The sequence below is a fragment of the Sphaeramia orbicularis genome, chromosome 24 (genome assembly GCF_902148855.1).
Source record: "Sphaeramia orbicularis chromosome 24, fSphaOr1.1, whole genome shotgun sequence".
Classification (NCBI taxonomy): Eukaryota; Metazoa; Chordata; class Actinopteri; order Kurtiformes; family Apogonidae; genus Sphaeramia; species Sphaeramia orbicularis.
The window spans coordinates 766148-787111 of NC_043979.1; the positions used below are offsets into that span (position 1 = coordinate 766148).

Consider the following 20964-nt stretch of genomic DNA (forward strand, 5'->3'; position numbering starts at 1 on the left):
TATCTGTTAGAATGGGAACATTTTTCAAAGTCGCACCAAATCCAGAATCAGATCTGGATCGAAATAATTTCACTCCCTTGTGTTGACATCATCATACAGAAGCTGTAGACCAAGTTTGAAGTCAATCAGAACTGGAGTTTCAGAGAAGAAGATGATTGAAATGTTTTCTCCATAAGAGCCCATGTTAAATTTTGCGTCAGTTCCAGATCCAGAAGAAGATCCTGATCAGCATGTGGACATTATGTTCTGGTCATCTCCCCATCAGGGCTGGACTGGAGACATTTACACTGGAGATCATTTATATTTACTGAGTTACTGCATCCATCCACTTCCTATCTCTGATAATGGGGACATTTTTCAAAGTGGCACCAAATCCAGAATCAGATCCAAATAATTTCACTAACTTTTGTTGACATCATCATAAAGAAGCTGTATACCAAGTTTGAAGTCAATAGGAATTAAAGTTTTGTACCAGATGACAGCTTACGGCCTGTTGGCCGGTAAACTACAAGCCCTGGATGAACCCCTGCACCCCCACCAGTAAAACAGCTGAAGCTCATCAGGTCCAGGACGGTTAATTAGATTTATTTATTCAGTCTAATTCCACCCAAAGCCTTTCATTGTTTTTATTTGATAAGTTAAATGAACATGATGTCACAGAACATGTTAGCGTGGCTCCACATGTGGGTGGGACCTGGTTGTGTCTGATCAGTCCAAACAGGATCATGTGACAGGTGGAACCGAACTAACGCACCGAAGGTCCAGTTGTCCCCTTCTGCTGTGGACTGGTTTGGTTCCAGTGTGTCCAGTCAGGTAGATGAACAGAACCAGAACACACAGCAGGTCTGGCCTTGGTCTGGACCAGGGTGCCTCAGTCCCACTTGGACGTCTTCCTCCTCATGTATCTCTGTCCTTCGCTGTCCACGGCTTCGTACAGCTGCTGGTCGTTCTCCTTGATGGCGTGCAGGTATCCAAGGTAACCCACGCACAGGGTGATGGCGACCAGGCCGAACGCCATCACTGGTTTATTCTGGAAAAGAGCAGACAGTTTTATGAGGACGATGGTGTGAACCAGTTCACCCACAGCTTCCATTACAGTCAACAACACAGTTCAGCTGGTCTGTGTTAAAAGGAATAAACCTGAACTTTAATCTGAGCTTTAATGAACATCTACAGCAGGACTGTCAAACTCCTGTTCTTTCAGGTTCCACATTCAGACCCATTTGATCTAAACTGGGCCGAACCAGGAAAATAAGAACAGAATAACCCAGAAATAATGGCAACTGACAATTTATGTCTGTGTTTTAATACAAAAACCCCATTAAATTATGAAAATACATACTTTTATAAACTATCCAAACAAAAAAAGATGTGAATAACCTGAAAAAACTGAAATTTCTTCAGATAAATCAGTGTAATTTTCTCAGTCTTCTTCCTCCACTTCTCATTAGTCCATGTGCATTCTGGATCAGATCTACAGACACTAAACACTGAGGAACAGGAAGAAAAGAGTTCAAACTGGACTGAATTTAATACAGACATTTCAGGTTGGTCACGTCTGTTCAGGTTAGTCACATTTTAAACAGGATAGTTTGGAAATGGAGATATTGTCATAATTTAAGGTTATTTTTTGCACTAAAACAAACAAAAATTTGAAGTTGTTAATTCAAGATTTTTTGCTTAATTCAAGATATTTTTTTTACTTAATTGAAGATTTTTTTTGCTAAATTCAAAATTTTTTCCTTAATTCAAGCAATTTTTTTTTTGCTTAATTCAATTCAGATTCGCAGCATTAAAAATGTTTTTATATAATAGTTTTCACACAATATATCAGTAAATATATTATTCTTTGCTTCAAAAATTAAACACATGGTGTCCAGCTGAGTGGATATTTTTGCAACTCCATTAAAAATAGGTTCATAAGAAAATTTTCAATCACTTTGTTTGTTTCATTGTCTAAAGAGGAATAAAAACACTCAGGAAAAAATCTTGATTAACCCTCCGGTATCTGGGTGAGCCTTTTAGGCACACTTTGTGCTTCGCGTTAAAAAACTTCATATTATTTTTCACAATTTAAATCAGGTTAGAATTCAAAAGTTGTTCATTTGTGCATGATCTTTAAAATTCTGTCCACCAACTCAAATGTGCACATTGTAAACAAAAGAAAATGAGCAGACTAGCATCTGTCTGCCAAGTGTGCATAAAACGCACTATTTCTAACATTTGATCTGTATGATTAGGACTGAGCTGGATTTACAAAAATAAAATCAAATTAGAGCAGAAAAATAAATCAATATATAATATTTAATAGTTTGATTTATAGGTGTGCATTTTATGCACACTTGGTGACAGATGCTAGTATTTTTGAACATTTGCCCTAGCGCCAAAAATAATAATAATGCAAATTAACCAGTGTTGGAGTTAATCATTGACATATGCCAGGATGAAAACATCTAATAATATGTGATCCACTTTTTATGGAGTATATTGAATTTTTGTGTGTGTTTTCTTACATCTAAAAAAATGGTTTGTTTCCATTACAAACACAGCATTTAAAGGGTAAAAAATGTAACAATTATTGAGTATTTGGTATTTTTATTTACGGTTCAAATTGATTAAAGAGAAAAAAGTGTAAAAGAATTAAAAACAAACTGTATGAAATTTTTTTGACATTATTCCACAAGTGTGTGAAAAAGACACACTAGGTGCTTAGTCAGGGCCTTGGAGGACAGGATACCAGAGGGATAAGGTTCTCATAATTCATATGTGAAAGGGTTAAAAAGGCTTTTTTTTTTTTCTTTGTTTCTTTATTTTAAATGATTTTTTCCTGGAAGAATTGAATTACACCATAAATCTGCCCAAATCCTAAACACATTTGTATTTGATCCCAACAGGATCTAATGTTCTGTCAGCAAATGTTCCAACTGTGTTCAAAGTGGAATTCAGTTTTATAGACATTCCAGTTTCAGATCCTGTTCCAATGTTCAGATTCTATTAGTTGTGTTAGTGTCTCCTTCAGTGTCTTACTGGTCTGATGGACAGTGTCTTACTGGTTTGATGGACAGTGTCTTACTGGTCTGATGGACAGTGTCTTACTGGTCTGATGGACAGTGTCTTACTGGTCTGATGGACAGTGTCTTACTGGTCTGATGGACAGTGTCTTACTGGTTTGATGAACAGTTCTGGGTTGACTGCTCTGAACAGGGTGCTGGTCTGGGCTCCTCTCAGTCCGGGGCTCCGGTACCCTTTGTCCGCCTTCTGTTTACCGGCCTCTGGGTCCGCCATGTCCTCTAAAACTGACACCCCACAGATACAAACACAGACAAACCACAAGAACTCACATAAACACAGTCAGTTACAACACTAGTCCTCTTCGGACGCCGCCATGTTGAAAAGTCAAAGATGAACGTGAGTAAAAGAAGAAGAGCAGAGGACAGGAGTTTAACAGTTAGAGCTCCCCCAGCGGAGAGTGGTGGTACTGCAGCCTGCACCTGTTCTGTGTGTATGAGGAAAACAACCATGACTGCACTAAAAGTAATGACAGTCCATGTTTGGAATTATATCATATTATTTTTATATGGATAATTTGGCCTCATCTGTTTCACATATCATTAAATTAACCCTTTCATGCATGAATTATAAGAGCCTTAACCAGGACTTTTATTCATGACTGTTTTTATTCCTCGAGGCATTAACCCTTTCATTCATACTGGTCACTCCAGCAGAATAACTGTCCACTGGAGTAACCACTATGTATGAAAGGGTTAAAAAAAAAACCCAAAAAAACCCAAAAAAACCAATGCGATTGAAATAGTTTTTATGAACCCATTTTTCATGGAGTTGTAAAACTGTCCACTCAGCTGGACACCATGCATTAAATTTTTGAAGCAAAGAAACGCATTTACTGATAAACTGTGAAAACTATGAAATGAAAACATTTTTAATGCAGCTAATCTGATGTTTTCTCACATTTGAACACACTCTAATACTAGTCATTACTCACTTCATGAAGATAATATGGAAAAAAAAACAAAACCCAAAAACCTGTTAATTACAGTTTAATAACAATAACAAGCACTTATTTCCAGTCAAACATGTCAGTGCAGATCAGGTTTATGCAGAACAGTACAGTTACAGTAACAGGAGGAATGTCAGTGTATTATGGGATGGTGCATGAACTGCAAAAATCTAAATCTGACCAAGTGTATTTTTCTCATTTCTAGTCCAAATATCTCATCACACTTAAAATCAGACAGAATCACCTGTAGAGGAACATTTTTTCTGCTTAATTCAAGCAACAAAAAAAAAAAATCTGCCAGTGGAACAAGTGAAATTTATCTTGTTCAGATTTCTTGAAATCAGATTTTGCAGATCTATTGTCTATAAATCAGTTCTTATATCTCACTGAAAAGTTCCTCTTTATGTGATTCTGTCTGATTTTAAGTGTGATCAGATATTTGGACTAGAAATGAGACAAATGCACTTGGACAGAGTTCGATTTTTGCAGAGTGTGCGTCCACTGTGTTGGCTGATATGGAACTAAAACAACAAAATCCATGAATATACAAGAGAAGATTTATTCATGGGTTTTGTTGTTTTAGTTCCATATCAGCCAACACAGTGGACACTTTTTTTTTACTACAACTTTATTCTCGTAATGACAAGTGTTTTTATTTTCTTATGTGTCCCTAATACACCGTGGTATAAAACCAGTCAAACCCGTCCAAATATTGACCTGCAGTTCTGGTTCAGGGTGTCATCCCCAGAGTTGGACTGTTTGACCTGAGTCTGAATGAAAACACACCCAAACAGACAGACAGAACGAGGAGGACAAAAACACACCTGAATCTGTGCACTCTGGGTTGAGCTTCAGCTGTTTTTAACGCATCTGAATGAACGGAGACATGGACCAAAGCATTTCTAGGAGTGAACTGGGAACAGAGGAGGAGGACAGGGTGAATGTGAACTGCACAAACCAAACTTTAAATGGAACTAACGAAGCACAAACAAACACCACCATTTTAGTTACATTTAGAGGAACTGTGTGTGTGTGTGTGTGTGTGTGTGTGTGTGTGTGTGTGTGTGTGTGTGTGTGTGGGTGTGTGTGGGGGGGGTTGTGTGTGTGTGTGTGGGGGGGGGGGGGGGTTGTGTGTCGTGATCGGCTGAAAATAAATCTTGTAATATCTATAAAACCATAACAGCACAAATGAATGGGACTATTCCTCCTCAGATTTTCGTTGGGTGGGGAGCAGGGCAACGTCACACAGGTCATTTTACAGCTGTTGTTGTCACCATGGTAACGCGTTGAAGGGAAAGCATAGCTCACAGTCTGTAGTCTGTGAAAAGAACTCCAACAATATGCACATATTCAAGATATGTTCAGTCATTCCAACGTAAACCACACCTGATGGTTGTGTCAGGAGGATGAGCACATCTGGAGACTGTCTGCATTCCGGCTCTGCGCAGGCGCTCTTTCAACGAACTATGTGATTGGCCGAAACAATTACACATGACAACAACATGAATTCTGATTGGATCTTATCCCGACACACTTTTGCTCCTAAAGAATTATATATTATGCTGCAGTTGTGTTTTTCCATCCTTCTACTGGTGAAAATGACCTGGAATATCAGTCAAACCTGGGACTACCCACCCATGAACTCATACTAGATCCATGTTCTCCCAGTTCGTTTTTTAAATTATTTTTATTTTATTTATTTATTTATTTATTTTGGTAATGTTCTTTACAAATAGTGTTCAGCATAAGGTTGATTTTTGATGCTCAGTCTGGGAAAAAAAAAGTGTTTTTCTGTCATTCAAAATGTAAGTCCAGATTTTTATTAATAAAGTTCAAGGTTAAAAAAAACAAATCCCAGTTCCGAGTTCTGACGTCACGTAGCAATGGCGACCCCCATGGATGCGGTGTTTATGCAGATTGTGTATTAAAACAAGGTATTGCTCCGACATTATTTATCTGCTAATGTTCTATGTAATCAGCAGCTGCTCTAGCATTAGCTAGTTTTCAGTCCAATGAGTGACGGAATAAATTAAAACCAAATATGAATCCAAATAAACAAAGAACATCAAAGGTAGAACAGCTTCTCTGTCCTTCTGCACCGGTTTTCCTCCTCTGCCTTGAACGCAGCATAAGTGTTGTACCAAACACAGCAGCTCCACTCTGTCCTGACATGACTCCTCCCCTGTAGATCTGACAGTTTACAGGTGGGCGGAGCCAACAGGAGGCGGATCCAGACAGCAGACAGGAAACACTGCACAGGTGAAACAGATCAGAGCTCAAACTGCTTTGACTCAGTGAAACTGAACCAGTCGTTGAGACACGAAGCAGAAATGGAGCAGAAAGGAGTTCAGCTGGATCAGGAAACACTTTCCTGTTGGATCTGTTTGGATCTACTGAAGGATCCGGGGACTATTCCCTGTGGACACAGCTACTGTATGAGCTGTATTCAAACCCACTGGGATGGAGAGGACGGGAAGAACCTCCACAGCTGCCCTCAGTGCAGACACACCTTCATACCCAGGCCTGTCCTGGTCAAAAACACCATGTTGGCAGATTTAGTGGAACAGCTGAAGAAGACTGGACTTGGAGCTGCTGCTGCTGATCGCTGCTACGCTGGAGCTGAAGATGTGGTCTGTGATGTGTGCACTGGGAGGAAACTGAAAGCTGTCAAGTCCTGTATGGTGTGTTTGGTCTCCTACTGCCACAAACACCTTCAGCCTCATCATGAATCTGCCGCCTTTAAGAAACACAAGCTGGTGGATCCAGAACCTCAGACCAGAGCAGGATTCTTACAATATTCACATCAAATCACACTGGATCCAAACACAGTGAATGAATATCTGTCACTGTCTGAGGAGAATAGAAGAGTAACAGTTATGGGTCAAACACAGAACTATCCTGATCATCCAGACAGATTCAGTGACTGGCCTCAAGTCCTGAGCAGAGAGAGTCTGACTGGTCGATGTTACTGGGAGGTGGAGAGGAGGGGGGTCCTTGAGGTCGCAGTCGTATATAAGGATATTAAGAGAAAAGGAACCTCTGATGAATCTCTATTTGGATTAAATGACAAATCTTGGGATTTAGATTGTATGAATAACTCTTTTTGGCATAACTGTCATGAGTCTTCTGTCCCAGGTCCAGTTTCCTCCAGAATCGGAGTCTACCTGGATCACACAGCAGGTATTCTGTCCTTCTACAGCGTCTCTGAAACCATGACTCTGATCCACAGAGTCCAGACCACATTCACTAAACCTCTGTACGCTGGACTTCAGCTTCGGGCTGTTAATGCCACTGCCCACTTTCCTAAACTCCATTAAACTCATCGTTGACTTTGATCCAGTCGATCAGATCAATCTTTTCATATCTGTCTCTAAACCATCCATCCATTATCCACCGCTTATCCGGGGCCGGGTCGCGGGGGTAACAGTCTAACCAGGGACGCCCAGACTCCCCTCTCCTCAGACTCCTCCTCCAGTTCTTCCGGGGGGACCCCGAGGCGTTCCCAGGCCAGCCCACAGACATAGTCTCTCCAACGTGTCCTGGGTCTTCCCCGAGGTCTCCTCCTGGTGGGACATGCCCGGAACACCTCCCCAGGGAGGAGTCCAGGAGGATCTGAAACAGATGTGTGATCCACCTCAGCTGGTTCCTCTCAACGGGGAGGAGCAGCGGCTCTACTCCGAGCTCCTCCCTGGTGACTGAGCTCCTCCCCCTATCCCTAAGGGTGCGCCCAGCCACCCGACGGAGGAAACTCATTTAGACCGCTTGTATCCGGGATCTTGTCCTTTTGGTCCTGACCCAAAGCTCATGACCATAGGTGAGGGTAGGAACGTAGACTGACCGGTAAATCCAGAGCTTCTCCTCTCGGCTCAGCTCCTTCTGAACCACAACAGACCGGTACAGCGACTGCATCACTGCAGACGCTGCACCGATCCGTCTGTCAATCTGACGCTCCATCCTTCCCTCACTGTGAACAAGACCCCGAGATACTTAAACTCCTCCACTGGGGGCAAAGACTCCCCACCGACCCGGAGAGGGCAGACCACCTTTTTCCGGTCCAGAACCATGGCCTCGGATTTGGAGGTGCTTATTCTCATCCCGCTCGCTTCACACTCGGCTGCAAACCGCCCCAGGGCACGCTGGAGGTCCAGGTTCCATGAGGCCAACAGGACAACATCATCTGCAAAAAGCAGAGATGAAATCCTGTGGTCCCCAAACCGGACCCCCTCCGGCCCCTGGCTGCACCTAGAAATTCTGTCCATAAAAATAATGAACAGAACCGGTGACAAAGGGCAGCCCTGCCGGAGTCCCACATGCACCTGGAACAGGTCTGACTTACTGCTGGGAATATGAACCAGGCTTCTGCTTCGGTCATACAAGGACCGGACTGCCCTTAGCAAAGGGCCCCGGACCCCATACTCCTGAAGCACCCCCCACAGGATACCACGAGGGACACGGTCGAACGCCTTCTCCAGATCCACAAAACACATGTGGACTGGTTGGGCGAACTCCCATGAACCCTCGAGCACCCGATGGAGAGTATAGAGCTGGTCCAGCGTTCCGCAACCGGGACGAAAACCGCATTGTTCCTCCTGGATCCGAGGTTGGACTATCGGTCGGATCCTCCTCTCCAGTACCTGGAATAGACTTTCCCCGGGAGGCTGAGGAGTGTGATCCCCCTGTAGTTGGAGCACATCCTCCGGTCCCCCTTCTTAAAAAGGGGGACCACCACCCCGGTCTGCCAATCCAGAGGTCTCTAAACCACTCAACACAAAAACAGATCAACTTTTTTTTTTTTTTTCCTGAACTCACAATCCAGATTTGGTTCCATTCAGACTTTTTTTGTGAGGATTCTTATAGTCCAGTGTGTGTGACGGTCAACCAGCCAATAGTGTGTTTGTAGACCCATCTGTGATGTTCACACAGCTGTCATCAACTGAGGAGCACACAACCAGACTGATGGTGTCTGTGCTTTGGACCGAGTCAAACAAAGTGGAGCCGTTTTTCCACTTTGGACCAATTGAGTTCAAATCCACTGTTCTGTCCTGTTTCCTACAGAAGAAGCATGGACGTGGATTTGGAGACGACCGCAGAAGCGGAGATCATGAACCGACTCAGACGGAGGCGGAGCTCATGCACGGAAACCTGTTCATCTGATTGAGTTCATTCTGTTCCATCTGAGCATGTGCAAGAAAGAGAACTGAGACAAAACACAAGTGATTTAGTCAAACATGAGCTGAAGACCAGAACAGGAAGTTGGATTCTATCGTCACTACGTATGTACAAACCCCCGAAGAAATCCAATAATGGACTGAAACACGGGTTTTCCATGATTTCTGAAGTGTATGTAAACGCATCATATCTGATTATTCCATTTATCTGATTATTAACAGTTATTGTTTTTTTTTATGGTGGTGTAAACGGGCTGAAACTGTTGGATGATCCAGTTCAATAGATAGATGTCCACCATCTTAGAAAATGGACACATTTGTCCTTAAAGCCTGAGGCGTGACTTAGTTCAATGACGTCGAAAATACTGATGTTGTAAAAATGAGAACACTGTAAGAAATGATTCATGGGGTTAGGAAGTTAAGCTTCAAATCCAGAGCTTTTTCTGCTTCAGAAATGAAGTTTGTTACATGTACGCATTGTAATCATTTGATTACAGTTGTTTTATTAAGTTGGTCTAAATGAAAAATAAGGAAACAGTCTTAAGTTAGTACCATATGGGTTTTGAACAGACATTTGTGTCTTAACTTACTATAGAAGTAGATTCAGTTAGTTCACCTTAAAACTCTTTTCAGCTTCCTTTAAAAGCTGAGTACAAAGTTGATGTGCCAGACCACGCCTACCACGAGAAACGGAGGGAAGCACCGAAAGAAATGGGAGAAACACGATTTTACACCGAACTTTACTAAACTTTAAGGCTTGATAAGTAGAATTTAGCTTTGTTTTATTCACAATAGCTAATAACTATCAAATCAAACGACAAGAAATGGTTTTTACACCACACTAAAGTCTTTTCCTCAGCTAGAGGTGGGAACGTTTAAGCTAGTAACGTCAGACTTTTAGCTAATTGCTGTAACAGTTCGTCCATAACATTAGTCTGGTTAGATTTGGTTTTACAGAAGCTGAATGGTGTTATGGTTTTTAACTGGCACTGAATTTCTGCAACAGTAGGTTTAATTATTCAAGGACTGGATAATACAAGTTTTGCTCCTTTCTAATTTAAAATTGCAGTTTATATTGTGGCGTGTTTGCTGCATTGCATTGTGGGTATTGGGTCTATTGTTGAAAATGTGTTATTTTTCTGTGCAGGGGTTCAGCAGGGTTATGGTGTGGGTGTTCATTTGGAGTTAATGTGTGCATGCTGATGTTTCTTGGCCTTTGTGTTTTTATTTGTGTATTTTTCTAGAACTGCACCATGAGTCAGAGCCATAGGCTAAACAGTGCCTTTCCTTTTGATCCACTTTTGAATTGATCTGGTTCATTGTTGTCCCTCATTGGCTGACATATGTATGTAGTCTAGTGTTACATCAGTCATGGAGACTATACTGTGGTGTGGTACTGAAATGTCAACATGTAGATAGCTCTGGAAAATGGGATGTATGATGATAGAATAAACAGTTTGATCATGAAACTGGAAGATCAATGTGTAATTAGTTCAGACACACAGAAATAAGTTCGGCCTACTCACAAAACTAAGGGAACTATGTGCATGGACGTTGTTGAATAGAATAAAAATCAAACAGTAAGTCAGTGTAACTAAATGGAGTAGTTTTTACACAATTAAAATTAAGTTGATTTGACTTAATTAAGCTTATAGAGTAAAAAGCAAATCATGTTGTTTGTACTTCAGTAATAGAGTTTGCCGAACAAGAGAAGTCTTGTGGCATTTACACAATTATATAACTGAATAACTGGAAAAGATGAATGGAAATTGTTACATGAGTTTTTTACGTAGAGCCAGCAGATCATTTTTTAGAGTGAAGATGTAATATTAGGAGAATGATCAGTCATCACATAATGGGGAAGTTTATGGAAAAAAGAGGATTTGTGCATAAAAATATGAATAAAAAGATAAAGAAACAGTTTTGTCTGTGGGTTCTAAGTCTTAAAATAAAGCGTTATTTCCTGACAGACATTAAGGGTCCATCAGATCCACATTTGGACCCCATATGGACAAGTCCAGTCCAGTGGAAAAGTCCAGGTCCAACATTCTGTTTGTTGGTTTAGTAAAGTTCTAATGTCCACACATATGCATTTGTCTGGATTTAGATCCAATCTGACAGATGTGAAGGATGAACAGCAGGAAAAACCACAGTTTAATGGAAAAGAAACCGCTTCCAAAAACCACAGGGGTCGTATTTAGTGTGACCTTTGACCTTTACATGTCTATAAGCCTTTAGTTCAGACAAAAGCAGATTTATGGCATTAATGTACTGAGGTTTGATAGAAAAATGAGCAAAATGAGACACTAATTAAACAAAATATCAACATGAAACTAAAATTAACAGAAAAAAAAAACAAGATAAAAATAATCAGCAAAATGAACAAAAAAAAAATTAATCACAAAATGAATAAAATAATCAATAAAATGAAACAAAAACAAAAACAAAACAAAAACAATAATCAACAACATGAGTAAAAATGACCAATTCTGAATTTCCAGAGGGTCTCTGTCCAATGGATCAGTAAAGTTCTATAGAATCTAATCAACAAGTGGAACAAAAATGAACAAAATAATCATCAGTAGAATAGCAACAAAATGAAAAAAATAAATGACAAAATGATCAACAACAAAATAAACATGAAATAATAGTAAAAAAAAAACCTAAATGAACAAAAACTAAACAACAAAATTAACAAAAAAAGCAATTAAATGGACAAAAAATGAACAAGATTATCAGAAAATTAAATAGAATAGCAACAAAATGAATAAAAAATGAATAAAATTACTGTCAACAAAAATAAGCATGACATAACAGTGAAAAAACAACTAATGAACAAAAACAAAACAACAAAATTTACAAAAACTAATTAAATGGACAAAAAATAAACAAGATTATCAGAAAATTAAATAGAATAGCAAGAAAATTAACAAAAAATGAACAAAATAATCAACAAATTTAACAAACAATTCAAAAATTAAGCAGTTATGCTGCAAAATACACAAAATGAGCAGTAATATGAACAAATAGGATCCAAAACATTAAAAAGTAAAAAAAAATTAACAACATAAACAAGAAAAATGAACCAAATAATGAGACAAATACACTGAAAAATGTCAAATATAAAGGATAATATTAAAAAAACAAACACTTTTTCTTCAGTTTTCTCTGTTTTAATCTAATAACCTTTAAACTGACTCTGAGCTTTAACGAACATTTACATGATCAGTGAATTAAATCTAGAAAATGCAGGATTTCCAGTGAAAACTGTCCAGTCCAGAGGATCAAATGATGCTCAGTGCTGATAAATGACTGATTCCAGGTCAGTTGTAGAGGAGCGTGGCCTTGGACGTCATGTGTCCAATAGTTGTAGGTGTGTAAGGTCCATCTGACAGAACAGTGACCATGTGACCTACCTGAAGTCCAAAGCACATGGGTTCCACACCTGTCACTGTGGGCGTGTCTGCTTCTGTTGGACTGAGGAGTGGCTTTCATGTGGAAAACATGTGGATGAACCAGTGAGTCCACATTAATGCCCAACATTCCTGAGGTGGGATGATGTTGGAGGCGTGTCACCTGGTTCAAACAAACCCACCAGGCCTCTAAATACGAGGAGAACCCCCCCCCCGATCACCACCAAAATTTAATCATTTCTTCCTTGTGCCAGTATCAACATTTCCTGAAAATTTCCTTCACATCCGTCCGTAACTTTTTGAACTCTCTTGCTAACAGCCGAACAGACCAACCCCTGGGCTGTTCCTGGTGGAGGTGGTTCTGAGGCTTTCTGTTCGCTAACATTGTGCCACTGGTCAGTGTTTGTCCGTTTAAAAGATCATTATCCAACTGAATCTCTAGTATCAGGTCCATCTACGGTCATTCGCAGCAGATCACACCAGCATTTTCTAAACATTTTAAGAGCTACATTTTCAGATGCTTTCGATACCTGAAGGATACATTTGATGCGAAGCTGAAATCTGGATTTTTTTTGCTGATCAGACCCCATTCAGGAGAACTCACTGGTGATCCTGTGTTCCTCTCTAAAGTCAGCTCTGTAAAACAGGTTGGTACAAGTTTGGACATTTGTTCTCTTTTTTTGCATGTTCACATAGCTCCAAATCCAGATAAAAATGTTTATTTTTGTCCAGTAATAATTATATAACAATGACACAAAACATACCATAATACTCTGTTTATTTAATGCATGCCCAACACTTACTTCATGATACAGTTTTAACAGACAGGATGTAAAATCAGATGACAAAATCAGATAGTTATGTGGATTATTTATTTATTTATTTATTTGTTATACATTATTGTTGCTCAAATTCTGTTTAGATCTAAAATGAAGCAGATTTTTATAGAAGAGAATAAATGAGCCATTAAGAATATTTTGACTTTTTAATATGGGGTCAGGTTGGTGTCCAAGTATTCATAAGACATTCTCTGTGGTCACAACACTGGACTAATGGTTGGATTGGACCTGATCTGGAACCTGTTCTGGACCTGATCTGGACCTGATCTGGAACCTGATCTGGACCTGATCTGGAACCTGATCTGGAACCTGATCTGGAACCTGATCTGGAACTGATCTGGAACCTGATCTGGAACTGATCTGGAACCTGATCTGGAACTGATCTGGAACCTGATCTGGAACTGATCTGGAACCTGATCTGGAACCTGATCTGGACCTGATCTGGACCTGATCTGGAACCTGATCTGGAACTGATCTGGAACCTGATCTGGAACTGATCTGGAACCTGATCTGGACCTGATCTGGACCTGATCTGGAACCTGATCTGGACCTGATCTGGAACCTGATCTGGAACCTGATCTGGAACTGATCTGGACCTGATCTGGAACCTGATCTGGACCTGATCTGGAACCTGATCTGGAACTGATCTGGAACCTGATCTGGAACCTGATCTGGAACTGATCTGGACCTGATCTGGAACCTGATCTGGAACCTGATCTGGACCTGATCTGGACCTGATCTGGAACCTGATCTGGAACTGATCTGGAACCTGATCTGGACCTGATCTGGACCTGATCTGGAACCTGATCTGGACCTGATCTGGAACCTGATCTGGAACCTGATCTGGAACTGATCTGGAACCTGATCTGGAACTGATCTGGAACCTGATCTGGAACCTGATCTGGACCTGATCTGGACCTGATCTGGAACCTGATCTGGACCTGATCTGGAACCTGATCTGGAACCTGATCTGGACCTGATCTGGACCTGATCTGGAACCTGATCTGGAACTGATCTGGAACCTGATCTGGAACTGATCTGGAACCTGATCTGGACCTGATCTGGACCTGATCTGGAACCTGATCTGGACCTGATCTGGAACCTGATCTGGAACCTGATCTGGAACTGATCTGGACCTGATCTGGAACCTGATCTGGACCTGATCTGGAACCTGATCTGGACCTGATCTGGAACCTGATCTGGAACCTGATCTGGAACTGATCTGGACCTGATCTGGAACCTGATCTGGAACCTGATCTGGACCTGATCTGGACCTGATCTGGAACCTGATCTGGAACTGATCTGGAACCTGATCTGGACCTGATCTGGACCTGATCTGGAACCTGATCTGGACCTGAACTCATGGTCCGTCTGTGAATCCATGGATCCTCTGCTCCAGAAATAATGTCTGTGAAGTGTGGACAGATTTAGGACAGTAGAGTCACGTTGATGAATTTGGATTCATGAAATCAGAGAAAGACCAATCATAACGATGCATTGTGTGTTTGTAATTAAAAAACTAATCCAAACTTCTTCATTCGTATTCTGGTAAAATACGTGCAGTACATGTTATGTAGGACTGAACTCATTCCAGAGTTCAGACATACTTCTTTGTGCACAACCACACACTCATACGCACACATTTGTATCTTATGGACACTAATATTTGGACAGCGTCCTTACCCCATATTTCAATTCCCTGATTTCAGTCATCAGTAACTTCCACCTTCATGACAGGTTGGTATGAATTGGACATGGTTGCCATGACAGTGACATCACAGCCCTTATGGGTCAGTGTTTTTCCATCTGCTTTGCGCCTTCTGAATGTTTGGCCTGTGTTGTTGTACATCTTATAGTACAGATCGTAGTTACACTCGGTGCACGTGTTGAAGATCCCCACTGCGAACCAGTTGGAGTAGAGGTTGAAGTCATAGGGCACAGAGAACATGACGGCAACTTTCACTGTGGGCTTCTTCGTTGGTTGATCGAGGAGGTCGTACGTGAAGACTCCCACAGATCCACGAGCTGCATGGGGGGTCTTGGTGAACAGCGCCTTCCCAGATGAACGTGGGCCGATGTGTGGCGGCAAAGGTTCAGCGCAGACGCCACTCACAATGTGGACACTGGAAGCAACAAAGAAGAATGAGGTGAGTGTGTGTTTAACCCAGGGTGTCAAACAGACGGCCAAAGGGTCCATCTGCCCCCAAACAACCAAGGATGTTCAGGTTCCACATACACATCAATTAGTATATATTCATACGTATAAACTATAAATGACTCCAAAGTGTTCTTTTAGTGTAAAAAAGTAAAATTACATGAAAGTGTTGAACAACCTGAATTTTTTAAGAAAAATTAGAGCAGTTCTAATATTATTCTGCCTGTTATTAAATGTTTTGTGTATTTGCAGATTCACTGTGATCTGTAGTTAGAATGTACACTGAACATACAGTGCATCGCAGGGCGTGTCTGGTACATATTGGACAAATTGCTGTTCTAATGTATCTGAACATATATACACAGGGTGGGGAAGCCAAATGTACACTGAACATTTAGTTGTTTTTTCTCAGCAGACACTACGTCAGTTGTTTTGAACCCAAACATATACTGATGTCATAATCATACCTAACACTATTATCCATACCTTTTCAGAAACTTTTGCCCATATGAGTAATCAGGAAAGCAAACGTCAAAGAGTGTGTGACTTGCTGAATGCACTCGTCACACCAAAGGAGATTTCAAAAATAGTTGGAGTGTCCATAAAGACTGTTTATAATGGAAAGAAGAGAATGACTATGAGCAAAACTATTACCAGAAAGTCTGGAAGTGGAGGAAGCAACAAAAAACGTACCAAAGCTTTTATTAAAGCTCTCAAATCCAAAATCCTAAAGGATCCAACCAAATCCATGAGAAAAATGGCAGCTGAACTTGAGGTAGACAACAAGAGCGTTAGAAATGCAGTAAAATATGATTTGAAGTTAAAATCTTACACAAGAACACCAAAACACTTGCTGACAACAGCTATGAAGGAAAACAGATTGGAAAGGTGCAAGAAAATTCTGACATGGTTCAAGAAAAAGTCCTCCATTGTAACGATCTTTTCAGATGAACAGGTCTTCTCTGTCGATGCCGTTCTGAACCGCAGAAATGACAGATTTATTGCAAAATTGAAAGCTGAGGTTAAGGGGACATTCAGAACAAAACATCCTGCTCAAGTTATGGCTTTTGGTGTTGTGGCTTCCGATGGAATGAAAATGCCTATAAAATTCTACAAAGCTGATGAAAAAATCAATGTTAATACTTTACTACAAGACTCTGAGATAGCAGGTACTGCCATGGCTTAAAGCAAACTACTCAGATGGAAATTATGTATGGACACAGGATGGTGCTCCAGCCCACACAGCCAGAAAAATACAAGATTTCTGCAAATCCAACTTTAGCAATTTTTGGGAATCATGTTTATGTCCGCCTTCCAGCCCAGATCTAAACCCTCTGGATTCTGCTGTTTGGGGAGTTTTAGAACATGCATCAATAGAACATCACACAGCGATGTGGACTTTCTTAAAGATACTTTTAAAGAAGAATGGGAGAAGTTGTCACCCGAATATCTGAGGAACACTTGCGCAAGTTTCAGGAAGCGTGTGAAGGCAGTTATTGAGAAAGAAGGAGGACACATAGAATAAAAACATTTTCTATTATGGACATTTTCTTGTGGCAAATAAATTCTCATGACTTTCAATAAACTAATTGGTCATACACTGTCTTTCAATCCCTGCCTCAAAATATTGTACATTTTGCTTCCCCACCCTGTGTGTGTGTGTATATATATGTACATATATATATATATATATATATATATATATATATATATATATATATATATATATATATATATATATATATATATGTATATGTGTGTGTGTGTGTGTGTGTGTATATATATATATATATATATATATATATATATGTGTATATATATATATATATATATATATATATATATATATATATATATATGTACAGGGGTTGGACAAAATAATGGAAACACCTAACATTGTGGCATCATAGAAGGTGTTTCCATTATTTTGTCCAACCCCTGTATATATATATATATATATATATATATATATATATATATATATATATAATTTCTGTAGCTTTCAACACTCGGTTCAAATCACAGGACAATGATAATAAATGAAGCCCATCTGCGTAGTTCTTTCAGTGGCCGGGCAGAAGCTGCTGTTACCTGGGCTTGGACAGAACATATTTGCAGCATTTGTTTGTAATCTCGACAGAACACTGACGATGAGTGGGGATGAGTCCAGCCACTTCATTTGCCACTGCTAGGGCTGCGCCCACGCTCATCTCCAACTGGACAATCTGTGCAAGAAGACAAAGCTCATACATTCAAAAGATTCACATTTGGCAGAGAAATGCTCTGTTTTCACTGAATAAGAAGAAATCCACTCATGTCAAACAGCAGCGCTGTCCTTACCTGGTGCAAACAGCTGAAACCTCTGGCTCTCAGGGTTTTAGCTCAACTCCTTATAAAGTGAGTGGGTGCTCGCTGCAGAACCCCCCCAGTGTGAGTGACGCCCATTCAACCAGGACTAACCCCTCCCTCGGTTCAGCCTATAGGTTGAGTCACGCTCATTGATAGAATTCCAGAGCCAGCATGCCTCGAGCAGATTCAAGGAGGTGGAAACAGACAAACTTCACAACCGAAGACGACTAAAATTTGACTTCAGTTTCATAGCTTTAAGTAATGTACCATAAACATATGTAAGTGTTTCAAATGTTTTTCTAGGTATATCTCCTTATGTTGAGTTAAGTTATTTTTGAAATGTTTATCATGCATTACCTGCGGTAAATTAGGCAGTAAGTACATGTTAACGTAACTTGCATTGCAGTTAATTCCCCACTAAATAATATGCTTGAAAAACTCCACAAAAATGAGCCAGACCCATGGCAAATGTAAGCATATGTGCTCAGTGTGTGTATTATGAGAACTTATTGTAACTTTTTGTAGGTATCAGACAAAGGTGTGTGTTTGTGTGTTTGACCTGCACACATGCATCAGACCAAAGTGAGCAGAGGACAGGATCCCCTTCAGTTCAACACATGCACAGTCTGCTGCAGCAGCCATCACTGCACCTTCTGCTGACTTTTACAAGGGGACATATGACACAGAATCATGTCAGAACTGCTGTGAAACAGGAAGGTGTGTTTGAATTATTTCAAGTATCTCAAATTCGTTCTGTTACTGGGAGTGTACATGTCCTCATCTGCCACACAACTGTGTTTGGAACTGGATGAACCCTTCTGTTTGCATGTCATGTTCATTTATAGGCGCCTTTCTAAACACCCAAGGACACCGTACAAAGGAAAACATGGTTAAAAACATTTAAAACAGCAAGAATTATTTAAAAACTACAAATATAAAAATGGGCCTGGTCAAGGGGAGGTATACATGTGTGGCAAAAAAATTTAAAATGTCCCCCAGTACTCCCTTATAGCTATTTTTTCTTTCTTTTTTTTTTTTTTTTTTAAGCAAATTTAGTGTAGGTTTTGGATCTGTTTTTGGTTTTGGAAAAATTGCTGTTGATAAAAAAGTTCCAGTCATGTGAAGACGGGCAGATCTGCTTAGTCAATGCACATCTGGGAATGGCAATTTTCTAATTAAAAAACAATATATTGTAAAAATTTGAAAGATGTAATTACATGAAAATCATTTTTCCATATTTTACTTTTTATTATGTGTTCGATAACTGTAAATATGTCGCACGTTGGGTGGGAGGGAATTCCAGAGGCCGGTCCAGTCTGTTAGACTACAGGCATGAAGCATCTGTACACAAGACAGATGATCAAATCTGTTCTTTTATCCAGTTTAGATTTTGTCATTGTTAAATGTAACCTGGGCTGCAGAGACGAGATGATGAGAGACATTCTGGTGGTCTGGACTGGGTGAATGTGGACCCTTCTGGTGGTCTGGACTGGGTGAATGTGGACCCTTCTGGTGGTCTGGACTGGGTGAATGTGGACCCTTCTGGTGGTCTGGGACTGGGTGAATGTGGACCCTTCTGGTGGTCTGGACTGGGTGAATGTGGACCCTTCTGGTGGTCTGGGACTGGGTGGATGTGGGCCCTTCTGGTGGTCTGGGACTGGGTGAATGTGGACCCTTCTGGTGGTCTGGACTGGGTGAATGTGGACCCTTCTGGTGGTCTGGGACTGGGTGAATGTGGACCCTTCTGGTGGTCTAGACTGGGTGAATGTGGACCCTTCTGGTGGTCTGGGACTGGGTGAATGTGGACCCTTCTGGTGGTCTGGGACTGGGTGAATGTGGACCCTTCTGGTGGTCTGGACTGGGTGAATGTGGACCCTTCTGGTGGTCTGGACTGGGTGAATGTGGACCCTTCTGGTGGTCTGGACTGGGTGAATGTGGACCCTTCTGGTGGTCTGGGACTGGGTGAATGTGGACCCTTCTGGTGGTCTAGACTGGGTGAATGTGGACCCTTCTGGTGGTCTGGGACTGGGTGAATGTGGACCCTTCTGGTGGTCTGGACTGGGTGAATGTGGACCCTTCTGGTGGTCTGGACTGGGTGAATGTGGACCCTTCTGGTGGTCTGGGACTGGGTGAATGTGGACCCTTCTGGTGGTCTGGGACTGGGTGAATGTGGACCCTTCTGGTGGTCTGGGACTGGGTGAATGTGGACCCTTCTGGTGGTCTGGGACTGGGTGAATGTGGACCCTTCTGGTGGTCTGGACTGGGTGAATGTGGACCCTTCTGGTGGTCTGGACTGGGTGAATGTGGACCCTTCTGGTGGTCTGGACTGGGTGAATGTGGACCCTTCTGGTGGTCTGGGACTGGGTGAATGTGGACCCTTCTGGTGGTCTGGGACTGGGTGAATGTGGACCCTTCTGGTGGTCTGGGACTGGGTGAATGTGGACCCTTCTGGTGGTCTGGGACTGGGTGAATGTGGACCAACTCCACTTTGCTGGAAGGTTCTCCCACCACAGATTCTCAGTTTGGATGTGGATGATGTAGTGATGGACAACACAAAGTTGGACCTGTTCATGAATCCTCTTCTTTGGAATGATGACATGGATGAGGACCAAATCTGGACTTCCTTCCTCTTCTCTTTTGAGAAGATGGAAGACATGGAAGTTTTCATGCAGGAAGTCTGGGACGAAAAAAACATCTGTGTGTCTTTCATGCAAAACCCGAATCTGTGACATTATTAAAAGAAAAACCAAACCAGCTAAGGTTTTCCATTAGTAAATGTGTAAGAGTTTGTGTTCTTGTGCTGTTCAGAAATTACAGTCATAAATTCTATGGAAACAATGTCTGTGATGCAATGACCATAATAATGTATTTTTGACTTTGTCTGTTATTGTGAACTTAAACCTAACTGATCAGGGCGTTGACAGTCATTTCCATCAGTGATTGAGTGGCTGTGGTTTCCTGCTGTGATCGTCTGTCCTACATGTTCTATCTGTGGCAGGCACACACAACCGCTGATAAATGA

The 20964-nt window shown here is 41.1% G+C and overlaps 3 protein-coding genes across 3 annotated transcripts; 1 reads left to right on the forward strand and 2 right to left on the reverse strand.

The window, feature by feature from the left end:
- Nucleotides 1-331: 331 nt before the first annotated feature.
- smim8 (small integral membrane protein 8) lies at nt 332-3335 on the reverse strand. The gene is made up of 2 exons (XM_030128278.1): nt 3166-3335; nt 332-1030 (listed from the first exon to the last, which is right to left on the reverse strand). Exons 1-2 carry the CDS (start codon nt 3283-3285, stop codon nt 872-874), a joined length of 279 nt encoding a protein of 92 aa, XP_029984138.1. The 5' UTR covers nt 3286-3335; the 3' UTR covers nt 332-871.
- Nucleotides 3336-6318: 2983 nt separating this feature from the next.
- Nucleotides 6319-9172, forward strand: LOC115415532 (E3 ubiquitin/ISG15 ligase TRIM25-like). Its single transcript, XM_030129121.1, has 2 exons — nt 6319-7017; nt 9074-9172. Exons 1-2 carry the CDS (start codon nt 6349-6351, stop codon nt 9170-9172), a joined length of 768 nt encoding a protein of 255 aa, XP_029984981.1. The 5' UTR covers nt 6319-6348.
- A 5918-nt stretch (nt 9173-15090) lies between these two features.
- On the reverse strand, nt 15091-18326 carry LOC115415533 (bryoporin-like). The gene is made up of 3 exons (XM_030129123.1): nt 18300-18326; nt 17685-17818; nt 15091-15561 (listed from the first exon to the last, which is right to left on the reverse strand). The coding sequence occupies exons 1-3, from the start codon at nt 18324-18326 to the stop codon at nt 15144-15146; spliced, it is 579 nt and encodes a 192-aa protein (XP_029984983.1). The 3' UTR covers nt 15091-15143.
- Nucleotides 18327-20964: the final 2638 nt, after the last annotated feature.

Coding starts and splice junctions, on each gene's coding strand:
- smim8 (XM_030128278.1), bottom strand. CDS start 3,285: ATGGCGGACCCAGAGGCCGGTAAACAGAAGGCGGACAAAGGGTACCGG. Junction 1,031..3,165: donor CAGAACTGTTCATCAAACCA/GTAAGACACTGT, acceptor GCTCTTTTCCAG/AATAAACCAGTGATGGCGTT.
- LOC115415532 (XM_030129121.1), top strand. CDS start 6,349: ATGGAGCAGAAAGGAGTTCAGCTGGATCAGGAAACACTTTCCTGTTGG. Junction 7,018..9,073: donor AGAGGAGGGGGGTCCTTGAG/GTCGCAGTCGTA, acceptor TGTTTCCTACAG/AAGAAGCATGGACGTGGATT.
- LOC115415533 (XM_030129123.1), bottom strand. CDS start 18,326: ATGTACTTACTGCCTAATTTACCGCAG. Junction 17,819..18,299: donor TACTGCCTAATTTACCGCAG/GTAATGCATGAT, acceptor CTTCTTGCACAG/ATTGTCCAGTTGGAGATGAG. Junction 15,562..17,684: donor TATGTTCTGTCCAAGCCCAG/GTAACAGCAGCT, acceptor TGTTGCTTCCAG/TGTCCACATTGTGAGTGGCG.